General features: G+C 27.5%; 1 protein-coding gene across 2 annotated transcripts in view; it reads left to right on the forward strand.

Annotated features, from left to right (window-relative positions):
* LOC106686152 (SNF related kinase) overlaps positions 1-14,933 on the forward strand; it is a 42,712-nt gene extending 27,779 nt beyond the window's left edge. The window contains exons 13-14 of one of the 2 annotated variants that reach the window (XM_014429310.2): positions 596-783; positions 2,814-14,933. In XM_014429310.2, coding sequence (XP_014284796.1) covers positions 596-777 — 182 coding nt within the window. In that variant the 3' untranslated portion in view covers positions 778-783; positions 2,814-14,933. The remainder of the gene's footprint in view (positions 1-595; positions 784-2,813) is intronic. The other variant, XM_014429311.2, reaches the window with a different exon arrangement.
* The last annotated feature ends 1,829 nt before the right edge of the window (positions 14,934-16,762 follow it).

Raw genomic sequence — 16,762 nt, forward strand, 5'->3', positions numbered from 1 at the left:
CCGCACCAAATAGGCTTAATTGAAACTTTTCAATGTGAAATTTGTAGTGGTAGACCCTTAAACATATTATGCTTAAATATCCAGCTTACAAAAAACAACAATAATTATTGTTTCAAGATCTAGATACAAATCAAATTTTATTTATGGTAGTATATTATAAATAACAGACTATGTAATAATATGTCACATCCATAAATATTTGAAATCTATAAACAATGTTGATGTATAATAGATATAGTTATAGTATAGTATATTAGTAAATCAGATATATTTAACTTCATAATACTATGTATAGCTGTCATTGATCAGGATACCAGGATGATCACTGAAAGCAATTATCCAAATATATATTTATTTATTTGAGTTCTGCAAAAATAATAGTTATTAAATTCCTTTCCAAAGGATTTTTTGTTTACCAGTTTACTAATTATATATCAATTTCTGCCAATAGAAATAATTATTTCAATTCATTTTTAAAATCTGAAAATTTTATTTTTCTATTCAAAGTTAATTAATAACTGGTAGTTCTCTAATTTTTTTTAACTATGAATATCTTAGCTCTATTGGTCTAATGTTGTTATTATTTTTTTCAAAGGAGGAAGCAGCTTTGTGAAAAAGAATGCCTTGATCGGGAGATATCTTATGCTGCAGAAAAAACTTTGCTTACCACTCCTCGGAAGAAGCAGACTTTACAAAGCACAAGAGATACATTCAAATTTAGGTAATGAGACTTGTCAAATTCATGCTGGGCAGGGAAAGTGCTGCTCTCTCTGTTGACAAGGTGTAAGTTTTATTTAAACCTGTTTTTAGTTTTTTTTGTTGTTTTTTTTTCATATATATTATCTTTACGTTATAACAATTGACTAAACTATTTCAGTTCATTGGTTTTTAAGGAGTTTGACTTATTGATAAATGGAAATGTTTAGTTTGATAATCAGCTATATCAATAGTATTCCCTACCAATTTTTTTTTACTTTCACTTCCCTATATATGGAATATATAGTGAGGGTAATATATAGTAGTATTGAGAAGATCATTCTAAATTTTGAATCCCAGTTTTCAATGGAAATATAAGGGTGTTCTATAAATTTCTTTCCTTTTTCTAACATGAAATGAATACACTATATTTACTGTTTAAGATATTATTTATTTTTTTATATTAGAATCATTTTGCTCTCAGGGTGCCTCATTATGCCTTCTTTTCAAAATTGTTGTGTTTTGGAAAAGAAATAATCTTGGAGGTACGCAAAGCACTGATAGATTTAAAGGATTTCACTGGATTAGATGCTCAATTTAATGCTGATGGATTTAAAGTGCTTATCGTGAAGAGAATTTTTTAAGGACAGAAAGAAGTAATAATCAGATGGATGGAGATATGGAGAGTACGCTGGATGTAGTAAAACATCACAAACTGTAACAGCTTTGCTCTTACCTCTAATGCAATATGTGGTCTTGTGTTGTCATGATGAAAAACAATGCCTCATCAGTTCATTGATTCTAGCCATTTTTTTTTTTGCTATGGCAGCTATCAATTCCAGTTGATCAGTCAACCCACACACCCGCATCAAGGATTTTCATGAAGCATGGCCTTTGTCAATCGTTTTTGAGTGGGCGCTGTGGTTTTCATCTTCCAGTTTAAAACTTCTCTCTAAATCTTTTGAACCAATTGCAAACAGTTGTCATAGTTGAAGGACCATCCCTGCACAAGGTACAAATCTCATCAATAGATTCATTACACTATCACTTTTTTTAAAACAATGAAGCATAACATGTTTCAAAGTTAAAGTAAATGTCGCCTTTGCTACCCATGAAAGTTTTAAAAGAGACTGTAGCACAAATGAAATGTACTGTAAAAGAGCTCTGGGAAGACTGAAACTGATGACCTCAATGGCTACTAGATAAGCCTGCATGTTTACACAAGCCATTAATAGATAAGGCCATTTAATGGGAAAAGTGAATGAAATTTTTTTCTCCCGAGTTATAATGACTAAGTCTTGCAAAAAGGTCTCTCTATGTTAATAGCCCACCTCATAAACGAATAGTCGTATGAAACAGTGGCCTCTTACACTAAGGGAAGAACAGCATCAAAAGGTTTTCGAAAATAAAGTATTTCATAAAATATTTGAGCTAAAAAAGGATGAGTTAACCAGATAATTTAGGAGGCTATACAAAGCTGAATTGAGGGAACTGTACCCAATAAATATAATTCTGATTATTGAATTGTGGCTAATAAGATGAGCATGTAATGTTGCTGTGCTAGGTAATGAACAGATCCTTAAAATATTAATAAAAACTGAACTGATGGGTAAATGTGTGAGGGTAGACCTGTGGGAGCATTGCATGAAGACTGATCTGGTAGATTTGAGTTTGAACGGGCGTCATTGGGTGTAGCCAGCGATTGGTAGTATTGGTATCAAACATTTGGCTTCGACTAGCTTTTATTAGTATTATTATTAATTAGTCAAGTCACATATTCAGTTAGGCATTATTGGCATTAGGAAAAGAATTGAAATGGAACGAATCCCAAGGTGAAAACATTTTCAGATTCGCCACTTAGTCTTTGCCCTAATGATTATTGAAGCTGAAAATCCTCAAACTTAATTTAAGTGTTGGCAAACAACTTGAACAACTTTAAAACTAACTATAGTTACTAGTCAAAATATTTAAAAAAATTAAGTTGCTGAAATATGAGCTCTAATAGAGCTACCATTTGAAATATTTCTCAATATTCTTATCTTGTGTACTAAGATGTTTAATTTTTTATATAAAATAGAATTTCTCAATTTGACTTACTATTTTTTTTATTTTTATAGAATGAGCCACCTGACAAAAGTGTGATATAATGTGCTGGCAACCAAGATGAAGATTATTGTTAATAAAAGCCAAATAGCACAGGAGCCCTCTATAATGGACCGTTCTTTGAAAAATTTGTAAATATGAATGAAAAGCAAAGCTATTATAATGAAGAAGTGTCTCCTGTACCTTATGTATATTTATAAATATTTATTTTAGTTGTTTCATTTATTTATTGTTTCTTAAAGAGAGTGGTAGAAATGCTCTACCATTCATTTAGGTTACTCTCGTAATAATTGTTGAGCTAATCAAACACTTATTTAATTATTTTTCGATGAAGCTATAATTAAATTAGATATTGTAGTCGTACTTTTTTTTTTATTTGTTTGGAGTTGTAAATTAATTTTAAAATTTGCATTCCTCCAGTATTTAATTTTTATAAAACATATCACGTTTGCAACTTATATGTATGCAGTTAAATTTTGATTTTTTACTTCGTGAAACTTACTTTGTTAGTCTTTTTGTTTTTGTTTTTTCCCTGCCATGTTCGATGTAAGTTTACCTTCTTAATTTTGAGGTTTTATAAGAGGTTTTAAAATTTATTTTATTTATTTTTTTTTTTTTCAATTCTTAAGCAACTACTTCATCTAATAAGTAATTTATTTTGTATGTTCTTTAACCAATGGAGGGCAGGTACCTCTATGATATATTTTCTTTGGGTTACTTGTTAATTAGTAGATAACTATTTAATGACTTTATAACCTATCTACAACAAAAACAAGTGTCCTAATCTTTGTAAGATTTGATTATTTAATCGTTTCAATATTTTCTTGTTTTGTCTCAATATCTATTAGCTATAGTTCACTTATTTTTTTAGCCACTTCTTTGTGGTAAGAAAAAAAGATCATAATTAAAAAAAAAATGTATATCTTCCTAGCCAGTATTATTATAATTGATAGAAGTTTCCTCTCATCCGATAATGTGTCAAAATAGAATTTTCTCATTTAAATTTATTTTCTGGTTTCTGAAAATAACCTACTTGCACATACAAACTTTTAAAGGAGTTGGTGATATTTTGATTTACAGTTCACTCACTCATCCTCTCTTAAGACCTGGTATATCGTGATATATTCATTTAATATTTTTTTATGAAAATATCCGGTTGAATAATAAGGCTATTAATGCTTCTAGTCGATTTTCGTTACATTTAAAATACAGCCAAGACCAGATTTTCTAGTAGTAAAAAACCCCAAAGTAAGTAATGAAATTATTTGTTATTTAATGTTATTGTATTGTAAAAAAAAAAGCTCTAACAATAAAATGAGTTAAGAAAAGAAAAAAAAAAACGAAGTTGAATCGTATATAAACGGTAATTATCTTTTATACATTTATTGATTTATAGTTTATGTGAGTCGTTTTAACCATTGATTTTCACAACAATCAATGAATAGTGAATGAGCCTTAGTAGTGCATATTAATGGAAACCAGAAACTAACGATGGCGTTTATAAATATCTTCCATTGCAATTCCTCACAGAACGATTTCGACTCTGGATAAATAGGAGAAAATTTCTTAACAGTCGGCTTATTGTCAAGGCTTGTTCCCCAGTTACGGTTTTGCATCGATGCTCTTGGAAAAATCTCATGGGGAGAAACGATTCTAAAACAATGAAGAAGAGGGTGACAGAGACAACTTTTACTATCTTAGTGTTCTATTTCAACCAACTACCTGCTGACCATCATCGTTTTGATAAAATAAATTAAAAAAATTTAATGGATAAAGCATAAAAATAAAAAAAGGAAAAATCAAGCTATACAAATAATTGCATTTAAATCCAGTCTTTGGTTTTACCAATCATAAGCTAGATTAATAATTACTTTTTTTTTCATTTATGAGAAGATGGTCGGGGATGGTGTGGTCAGTAATGATACATAAATAAGTGAAAATTATTTATTTGTGCCAAAATTGTGACTAGAATTTTAGAAATTTATAATTTTTATCTATGTATAATAATTTACCTTTGCAATATTACAATTTATCTCCTTAAATTTCTTTTCTTTTCCTCATATCGAATACAGTGAACAATTAACACCTCATTATGTTTTCATTCATCTTCATGAATTCCGGTAAAATGATGTCTTTGCCCAATAGAAAAAGAGAAATTATTGAAAAAATTGACGTTTTTGAAAAATTAAAATGTACTGTGCAATAAAAAATATTTATTTTTCATTATTTACATGGATCATAAGATTATCTAGGTTTGTGTTGGATTGTAGAGAGTGTACTGTATATCAATTTTTATCACTACAATAGTACATAGATTTTTTTCTTTTTGTACATATTACTTCCTAGCCATGTTCGTGGAACATTCCTCTATTGTACACTGGATAAAAATAATAATATAAAATAAAAAACAATAAAAAAAATTAATAAAATGTTTAAAAATCCATAAAATAAGGAAAGATATTGTAGCATTATTAATCTTTCTAATCAAGCCAAAGGATATAATTAGAAATAAAATATTTTTCAAAAACATATTATTTATGTGTATTTTTTTAGTTTCTTTTTTTTTTTTTTCTTCATGATTCACTCATAAATTTAATTACTTTAGAACACCATTTATCCGAAAGAGACTAGTAGAGGTTGTGATAAAAAGTTTTATCTAAATAATACCTAATACTTAATGTTCAAATAAAATTTATTTATACAGGAGAACCTGAAAACATAAATATTTACTCTAGAATATAACCTATAGAGGATTAAATTTTGTATAACCAGTGAAATATCTAATTTGTTAAAGATACAGTCAAATGTTTAAGATGGCCTCAATGCTAGTAAAACATTCAAGATATTTTGGAGTAGACAAAACATAATAGATAGCTTTTCTAATGAAACTTTAGTATTGAAAGTTCATGAAGTAATTCAATTTTATATAAATATAGTAAAAAAAAATTAAATTAATATTTTAAGGGTGAAGTAGAATTACAGGCTCAATCAGTGAGGTTGCATCTAACAGACACCTTTTTTTTTTTTTTTTTTTTTATTCAATTAAAAATTAACCTAAGTTGTTAGTTTTTTAATATTTCATATTTTAACTCATTTTCAATAAATTTCATACTCAAAGTTTTTTTCATAAGATAATAATAACTCAAAATGGCAAACATATTTTATTCACTTCTTTTGTTTTGTTTTTTATTATCTTCATAATTTGATCTAAATAATCGATAATGAATAACAGATTGGGGGGAGGAGAGACTATTTTATCTTTTTCCATAATTTACTAAAAAGATTGAAAATATATAAAACTAAAAAAAAAAAAATTTTTTAAAGTTTATATTAACCTAAAGGTCAAAAAACCTAATGTTTTCAATACATATATTTATTATGTTTTTGGACGTTTCGATACTATGCTCCCCTCCTCTGAATAATACAACTCACTGTTATGGTGAGAAGGTGACCAAGTATGCTCGAAACATCCAAAAATATATGTGTTAAAAATATTATATTTTTGTTCCAAGTTTTTTGTCGTTTAGGTCACTATTAATTTAATCTTTTAAAAATAAGTATTATTCATATATGCAACAAATTAATTTTTAAAAAAAATAGGTTATATTGAAAATTGCATCGTCTAACATAACAGAACAGGTTGTCCTGAACTTTAGTACTGCAAACTCAATTTCTTTGTTTACTAAAAACTGAAAATCCTCTTTATGTCATACTCTAATCATTTAGATCACAATTGGTTGTGAATTAATATTATATTTTTTAATCAATTTGTAGGAGTTATTTTATTTATTTTTTTCAGTATAAATGGTGTTCTATAGTATTTAAAAATATCTATTTTTTATGGACAAAGAAATGACTGATTAGCTAACCTGATTCTTTTTTTTTTTAATACTTCTCCTAGTCAGTCAAGATAATTTTATGAATGATTTTTTCTGAACAATTTTAACATGCTAGTCAATTTTTTTGTCTAATATTTTCACAGTTATTTATTTTTCTCAGGTTAAATTTTTTATTTGGTTTAATTTTTTATAGTAATTTTCCTTTATGTTAATTTTTAAAAAGTAAAAAAAAAAAGATTTATATATAAGATATTAAATTCATATTACTACTTTGCTTTAATAGTGGCGCATATAATGAAAAAAAGTTTCGATTTTATTTTTGATTGGAAGTATTAAAAAGATGGTAGCGTAGACTGGGGTTATTGTACAGCTAATAGGGCTGTCACTAAATAATCCCAGTCTACAGTACAATCTATGAACTACGTCAAACACAAAATAAAAAATTATTCTTTCTGTTAGATGTGCCACTACATTGAAGCAAAGCAGCGATGTGTCAAAATCAAAAAGAACTATTTTATATTGAGAAAATGATATCATATGTTTTTACGTACAATATATTGTAGTATTAGTGCTAATACAGATGTGTTGTATTAAAGGGAAGTTGCCCCTTTGGTCTTCGGTCGTGGTTTTTGGGAACATGTTCTTCTCATTCCCGATCCCTCGCTGTTTCGTTCACCAATTTGCTTCTCTCCCTTTCTTGTAAAATCGAAGGACATATTATAAACCCTAGTAATGGCTGGTTCCATTTTAGATTGGGTATTTGTTCCCACTAACCAAGGCAAGTGACTCAGGTGTATTCGAGAATTGTATGAGTTTTGAATGCATTTCACTTTGCTGTGTGTCTTCTGAGGGCTGTGACTCTTTATGCACTCGATCAATATTAGCTGTCTCATTGGTGTTAAATACAGTTTCACTGGTTGGCTTAATATAAATATAAACACAAAACGGGTGGTAATACACGTAAAATAAAAAACAAATCTGGATAGTATATATCTTCTCATTACTGTGAGATTAGGCAATAACAATTAAATGTCTTATATAATCATTGATATATATATGTAATCATAAATAATCTTCATTAATATATAATTGAACTTTTATATACTTATCATTATAACTTAAGTATTGATTGTATTAGTTTCAAATATATCATGATTTGTTCTTGACTCAATAGTTCATTTAGGATCGGTTGTATAAATTAGTCTATCATCGCTCTTCTAGAATTCCACTTTATGTTAAGCTTATTTAATACAAACCAAAGTTAAATTACCAAAAAAAGAAAAGAAAAAATAAATAGATCTATGTAAGTGTTGCCAATTTGTTTGAATTTTTAAACTTTATTGCATATCCCTTTATTTGAAAAGAGATGTAACAATCTTTTCGATAATTTTATTTCAGCAGAGCCCTCTTTTCTATTTGATTAATCTTCGGTTATTTCAAATTTACCTAGTGAGGCAAATGAACATCCTGCATCTTAATGTTAATCCTTTTTCATCATCACTCTAAATGCGCAATCTCATTTATAAATCCGACATGCACAGCTAAAGATTGCTGATAACTGCATGAGGTAGGAAGACTTTTATTGTTTGTTCTCATTCAACAAATTTTGTTCAATTTTTAACACAAGTTTGTTCTCATTCTTGTTAAATCAATAATTATTCTTTTATTTATTTAACTAATATCCTCTGTAATAAGCACAAAATTTCTGTCCTTTGATTCAAATTTGTTTGTTTCCAGAATTATTTTTTTCACTAATCCCTCATTGAAAAGTAACTTGAAAACATTGCCCCTTTGACGTTGATGGTTACTCCACTTACGGCAGTATAATCATGTAATGTTGGGATATAATTTCCTTTTTTCCATAAGAAATCCCCTGTTTCAACATTGTCGGGCTGGTCATCTTTGTTACTATCAATTAGAACTATGGCGCTTTTAATCTGAGTCTATAATTCATTGTGGTAACATAATTTTATCATCAGAATAACAGCGAGAAAAATAATATTTTACCCAAAATTCCTTACTATTTTTTTATCGTACAGACTCTTTAATGATTGTTGATAGACTGAAAACAAAAAACTATTTTGCACAGATTATTCCGTTCGGTGATAATGAATACTTTTTGGATGCGGATTATTCCATTGATGATTGATAATACAGTTTTTGCTTGTGGATTATTCCGCCAAATGATCCGAAAGGGTTAATATGTATAAGAAACTATCCATTGTTGGAATATTTTTACATCACAGCCGGTCCTTATTATAAATGTTTTATTGTTATTGGTAGCATTTTCATATTTACTTTAAAAAAAAAAAAAACTAATTTATATTTTTAATATTTTAATTATTTTTGTTATAAAATTATTATGATAATCTCTTAAGCATTGTTTGATCCTTAATACTCATAGCACTGTTCGATGAAAATTTTTAATTTTTATGTTTTTCTATCAATTTTCCAACATTTAATTTGATTTCTTCACTTGCGCACACTTGTTACATGTCTATCAAGATATGTTTATTTTGTATGAAACTGTCCATAATTGTTATGTAAATGTTATAAATATATAAATATATATAAATGTGTGTAGTGATCAATTTAAATATTTATTTTCAAGTATTTATAGTGCGTGTTGAGTATATTAGAAGAGGATCAGTTTATATTTTTTAGCTGTTATATATGAAAATGTATAGAATATGTTGGGTGTGAAATAGAGAATTAAAACCTTTAAGAAAAAAAATATATTATTTTACTTAGAATAATGTTTAGTTTTATTCTATGATTTTCTTTTTTTGAAATAGAATTATTAAAATGTAGGTTATGTGATAAAATGGGGAAAACAAAATGTAGTTATAGACAAACAACTTGAAGAACACCTGTAGAGCTTAGACTGAAAGGTTATACTAAATGAGGTTTCTCCCTCAAGGTAACTATGGGCAACTGCCTCTTCAAATAGATGCAAAATTGAATTTTTTTTTTTTTTACATTCTTTCTATATTCCATACTATTATGTAACTTGGTTTTTAAAAATAAAGGAAGGTGCTCCAGGTGTGGTCAAAAAGCAACCCAAATAGTACAAAAACTATACTAGATATAAAATGAACAGAAGAGAGAAAAACTTTATTAAAACAAAAGTTGTGCTACCCGACTGTATTGGGTTTAATTTGGCACGAAAGCACTGCGGCCAATAGGGCCTATTGTACGCACTGTGGGTTGCTAAATACAAAGCATACTTAAATCTAGTCAGACAATTTATTAAATCTTATAAAATATAGCCATAGTTGAGTAAACTTATAATATATAATAGTAATATATGATTTTTTTTGTATTATCATTTTTGTTTTGTTTTAGTTTTTTACTTTCTTTATTATTTTTCATATTTTCTATCTTAACCCAATATATCTTTCTCTTCCCCCCCCCCCTTTTTAACATACATAGAATAAAATAAAAATAATAATTTTTTTAAATAAATAATTAATAAAAGCAGTGATAAATATATATTAAAAAAAGTAATAACAAATAGAAAAGTGGATAGAAGATAATTATAAAACATATTTAATGCTCTCTAAAAGACAGAAGAGAACTGCTTTATTCGGCAATGCTATCTAAATACATTGGGTTGGTACAGCATACTTATCAATCCATGATTTGAATGTATATACCACTTCCATATATAAACAAAGATACAAAAAAAAAATGTTTTCCACTTTTTTTTTTCAAACAATAAACTATATACAATATATTTCAAATATTATTATTTTTAACAATTTTATTTTATTTACTATTTTTTTTTTTATAAATAAAAATTATAACATTGACTGCACCCAGACAATCTTCCTTTTATTAATTATTTACTGCCAATTATCTATCTACGAATAATTGTTATTATTTATTTTGAATTTTTTATTATTAATCTATTGAATTTATAAGCAATAAATTTTACAAGTTATGTCTTTAAATTAGTTATTTTCAAGAAAAATTATGTTTTTGAATAAATTAACATCGAAATATAGCATTTGTTTAAGTACACTACATAATACTTGAGGTATAACTTGGAGATTACTTAAAGAGGACAACAGTTTTTCACTTCAAACTTGCACATGCGCTCTAAAAGGTAGTTCCTTAAGTTGTTTACCTATTATCTATCTTTGTTTTATTTTTGTGTGTCACTTAGATGAGTTAATAATTTTGTTTTTGTATAGTTGATCTTCATTCACCCCAATTCCTTACAGCTTTTGTATATCTATTAAATAAACATTTATAAATTCTCGCTACAAATGTTAAATTTTATTTATCGGTTGGAATTATTTATTCAATTTCATATTGATAAAAGTTCTAGTATAATTAAAGAAAATAATTGGTTGTATTGGTTCTCTGGGTTAAAATTTGGATGAATGACGTTCAACTGCACCCTTGATTATACAGTGGTTGTAAAATAAGCTGTTCATTGAAGGAAGTTATGGGATGAAGTCTTATAACTGTGTTATAATATTTGTATAAAATTACTTTTACCTTGATAAGGTAGCCATGGTGATCTTATGCTGAAGAGCTTATCAAGTAAAAGGCTAAACTCCAAAGGAATTAATTTTTTTATTTAAATTTCTATTTATACAATGCATTGCATGGATTGCATTCTTTAAAATTTTTATTAAATGTTTTTTCTATACATTATATTGATCTGAATATAATTTTTTTGTACTTGATCATATAAGGGTCATCACTGTGAGTAGTTTACTCAGATATTAAGCTTCTTTTTTTTTTTAGGAAAATAAAATTTTTTATATTATATACATAAATGATTGACCGTATTTTTCAAAATATGAAGGAGATGGTCAGAGTGCGGTCAAAGAAAACAAAAAATAGTTAACAACTATTTGCCAACGTTTTGCCGCGCTTTGTAGAACTCGGTCAGTGCACAAAAAGATATAAAAACAACTAATAATATAACACAAATAAGTTAAGTTATTAAATTACAAATAATTTTTCTAAGTTATTTGTGTTATTCTCTGACCGTACCACCAACCATCTTCTCAAATATATTTTTAGTTGTTTTTGTATCTTTTGAGCCCTGATGAAGCTCTACAAAGTTTGGCGAAACGTCGGAAAATAAATAGTTTTTAACTATTTTTTGTTCTCTTCGACTGCACCCCCGACAATCTCCTTCATATTTTAATAAAGTTTAGTGTTTTGGAGTTTAGACGGTTGTAGTTTGGCCAAGCCATGGTGATATTTGAGGACGTAACTTATTATACTGTCAGTTTCTCTATTAATTACATCTTCAAGAAATGTTTGTTGCGTCCTTTTATTATTTATGGAGCAGATAACATCCACATAAAAATTTGTTTGTGATTTTTAGAAATTAGTGCAGTGAACACTCAACAATAATACATTTATTAAATTTATAGAATCATTTTTTTTTTTCAGATATTTATTTTTTGTAAAAGTTCTTGACAAACTCAGATTTGGTAAAATAAAATATTTACAAAACTACGAATTTATGAGAACAATTTTTTTTGTTGGGAAATGTAACCCATAAGAATACTTTTAAATGGGAACCTGTTTCTTGATAGAAGATGCGAAGTAAAGGTATCGCTGTGACTTGGCAGTTATACTGCGTGTACATAAAAAAACCAGGAAACTTGAGAGGACGCTGCTATACCTCAATTGGAACAAAAAAAATCCCTACTAACCATAAATCCGAATTTTGATACTTTCGCAGAAAATTAAACTTTAATGGTTTATTTTTATAATTATCAACTTTTTTTACATTAAAATTCTTCTATTTCTTCTAAAAATAATCATTCCGTAAATTTGATAATAAGAAATTTATTTAGATCATCATAGTTTAATAAGATTAAAATAAGGAATAAGTTGCTTGCGATAATAATTATTAATAAGACACTTTGAACATTTGAATGGCTTAGAGTAAGAATGTCACAAGCCATACTTCTTAAGGCAGTTATAATTTTGTGTTAAATATTAGTTTATCTCTTTATGAAGCTATTATTGGTGTTAGTTTGTCTAACACTATAATTATATCATATTTACCTATAATGTCATGGAATATGAATTATATACAATATGATGTTATGGAATATGAATTATATACAATATGATGTTATGGAATATGAATTATATTAAATAAGAAGAATTTTTGAACCCTATTCTTCTGAACAATTGACGTCATGTGGGTTATGTTCTGACCCTGAGCCCTTCATTTATTCTAAATAACTTAATCCTTTTTTTTATTCATCGTATCATAAGATTTCGTGAATTTCATTTTTAGAAGAGGTAGGAGGAATTTAATGTAAAAAAGTCTTAACTAAAAAAATGATCAAAGTGTATTTTCCCTTAAAATCATTAACAAATGAATCATGGTTATTAGGGACTTTTCATCAGAATTGAGATGAGTCAATCAGCCCCTGAAATTTGTTGGTTTTTATATGGTATATCTTATTTACTTTTTATTTATTTATTTTATTTTTTTAATGAATCTCTTTGAGTACAACATTGTTACCTTCCATTTATAGTAGGTCTACGTATGTTCAAAATAATTTTACTTACTGCTGATGTATAACCGAATCTAGCCTCAAGTGTATAGATTATTCAGGCTTGTTTAGATATAAAGACTGGTATGTATATTAATGAATAATTTCTATTGTTAAATGTTTATTTTGATTTTGTTAGTGTTCCTTGGGTGTTATACTTAGAATTGGAAACCAATCTCTTTACTAGATTTCTTTTTTTTTAAATATATTCTTCAATATTCACAAAATATAATAGCACTAATAGTTGTCTGCTTGGCAATATTTAAAAGCAGAATTCGGACCACAATTATTTCACTAAAACAAACAGGGTCTTTTTTAAGTATGTGCTATAAATTTCACTCGATATATTACACGGTAATTTTCTTCGGAGATAGTTATGGTTGTTGTTTGCTCATTGTTCGTTGGAAACAATGGTTGTGCCAAATTGTTTGCCCCCTCCTCTCTAATTCCTCGCATTTCGAATGTAACTGTGGTGGCTAAATAAAGTTTTAAAAAGATTTTCTTAACGGGATTGTACAGGCAGTCCTTGTACTTACGTCCAGGTACCGTTCCTTAGAAAGTGGCTTAAGTCAAGTCAAAATGCATAAAGTAATATTTTATGGCCTTTAGTTCATCAATTAAACTAAACATATAATTTGCAATTATTTATTCATGTTTTAATAAGCTATATCTCCAATAAATAAAAATCAATTTCAATTTAATTGAATTTCCATTTCTTGTTATTTTTATTCTTTTAAAATACCTTAAAAATATCGCAATTCAAAAGGGCTGTAAGCTACCGATGAAATAACATTGCAAAATAAGGAAAGAGAGAGATTCTTTGAAATATTTTTATAGTAAATATATGGAATGTTCAATCATATCAGATGTGACAATTTTCAAAAAATTTCTTTCTTTTTTCTAAAGTTTTTTAGAATTATAAATCGATTTTGTAATGGTTTTTATTCTTAACTTTGTATTTGATATGAAGTAAAACTGTTTCTAACAGCATAACATCGAAACAACTTGAAACAGGGACTGCCTATATTGAAAATTAAATTAAACGTTTTGTTTGGATGAATTCAGTTCAATACTATATATTGGATGATAACGTTTTTCTCTTTCTTTTCATTTTATTTTTATTTTTTAATTATAAATATTTATGAAACAGTAATCTCTTATGTATGAAATTATGTTAGACGTATTGTGCTGTCCTGAGATTTAGTTAGATTTATTCTACTGCCCTGATGTTGGTCATTCAAGGCTCTATTGTCCAAAGTATAAACAATAAAAATTTTATATACAATGTAAAAACGTAGTGTCTAATTTATATTTTGGATATTTTTAAGAAGGGAAAAAATGCAATATTACAATGCTATGTGATAAGAATGAAACAGTATCAATATATTTTGTTTTTTATCGGATGTATTTATTTTAGTCTTCATAATTCCTATAAAAAGCTACTTTTACAATACTAAATGTTTCTATTTAAAAAATAAAAAATAAATTTTTATATGTGTTAGTTTATAAATTTTAAAGAGATCCATCATTTTTTCTCAACAGAATCCTATAAGGTTATAAATGTTCACTCATAATTTAAACAAAATTAAAGTGGAATATGGATATTGCTTTGTCTCTGAAAAATATATCTGTGTAATTAATGAATATGGTGTACCCATGTTACTATAAGTATCCCCATAATTTATACTTGTTATGTTTTATCTAGTTGTAAATATGTAATTGTATTGGAAAAATAAATTACTGGTTTGTGAAATTGGTTTTTTTTTTTTAATGCTCACTAAAAATGATAACCTCTGAGAGAGATGGGCAAAAATCAGCTATAGTTGAAACTAATCCCAACTCAATCTTTCTTTTCTCATCACAATTCATTTTCATAACATCACATGTTAACCATCTTTCCAACTACAGCCTTTTAATAAACTGAGTAATTATTCTGGAGAGCAGGTCTGTTGTCCAAACTATTTTATTCTAATTTTACTATGCTTGTGACAGGTTCTCAAGAAGTGGAAGGTATCTTCCTTTTCTTCGGAATTAAATACCAGGCAGGTATCGATACTATTATGCATCCATGGTTTCACATTTAAATTGAGCAATTCCGTTCTACCCCAGATCGACCGCATTGATACCAAATCAAATTATCATTTAAACATGGTGGTTTCTGTTTCTACAATGTATAAGCCTACATATAAAGAGAAACTAGATATCATACATTTTGCCATATTACTTTGCTCCTCAAATTCTTTTGGATATTAATATGTTTTTAAAGAAGGTTGAGACTATTAGGATAATTTTTGTTATCATTAATAAAAAATAATTTTATAATGGGACAAATGTCTAGGAATATATATATATGGTTTACACTTTACATTTAATTGTTGGGCAAATATTTACAAAGTTGTGGTTTGTAGTTAAAATTAGAATTTATTTTTTAATGAATATTATGGCTATACACATTGATATGGAGGTATAATTATGTAGTAGATGAAAGAATGGGTATTTTCAAAGGAAAGGACGGATGAAGATTACTGAGTAGTGACGGGGAGAGAATTCCAACAGGAATTTGCATGTTTGACAAGTATTTGCTGAAGAAGATGGTTCTGTGGGAAGGCATTTATGAATCGATTGGTTGAGATCTAGTGTTTAATGGATGGATATACTCAAAGAGAGGAGATCTAGGATGTATTAGGTTATTTGGTTTTAAAGATTTAGAAAAGAAAAACACAGAAGTAAATAAGCAGGTATTGCCGTCAGAAAGTAAGATACAGCCACTTCAGCTCGGCATACCAGCAGTAGACATGAGAGCGCCTGAGAAACCCAAAGATAAATTTTATAAAGAAATTCATTAGTCTCTTCAGGCTCATTTCTAGAACAGCAGATAGCTCTCTGTAGACCAAGCAAATGTAGCTGAAGCAGGAGAAAACAGAAACGAAGATGGAGAAAACAAGAACTAATAGGTATTCTGAGAGATGAAATGATAGAAACTCTGGGATGCTACTCCTGGAAGTATTAGTTTTCAACCTAGGTTATTTTTTTCTCAGGGTTTTTCATTTTATTTTTTAACTCCAGAAAGACTGGTGGATTGTCAATTTTTTCCATTTGTTCATGATTCATTATCTCACTGATATTAAAAACCTCTTAATGTTACATTGATATGATAAGCTTAATCAAAATTGTTAGAGCTGTTTTTGTGAAAAAAAAAGTGTAAAATAAAATATAGTACCACTTCCCTAAGTCGACTTTAATGAAAAAGTTGTGATATCTCAGGGATATTCATTAAATACATCTTTTTATTATTGTACTTATTTTTGTTTTTGAATTAGCTGTGCACACACAATGACATACTCGAGTAATGATGATTTCAAGTTGATCTAAGAATATATAACAGCAAATTTACTCATTCTCAGGTCACTTTTTAAATTCATCAAATTAGGAAGATTTCATAAATATTAGCTAAAACACTACTTTTAAATAAATATTAAATTTTTTTTTTTAATTCAATCAGAATTTGTTTATGAACATTTTTAAACCAAATTATTTTGTTTTTTCAGTTTTATAGCAATATTTTTGTTTTTTTAATTTTCT

Source organism: Halyomorpha halys, unplaced genomic scaffold (genome assembly GCF_000696795.3).
Source record: "Halyomorpha halys isolate HHAL.00 unplaced genomic scaffold, Hhal_1.1 Scaffold785.1, whole genome shotgun sequence".
Classification (NCBI taxonomy): Eukaryota; Metazoa; Arthropoda; class Insecta; order Hemiptera; family Pentatomidae; genus Halyomorpha; species Halyomorpha halys.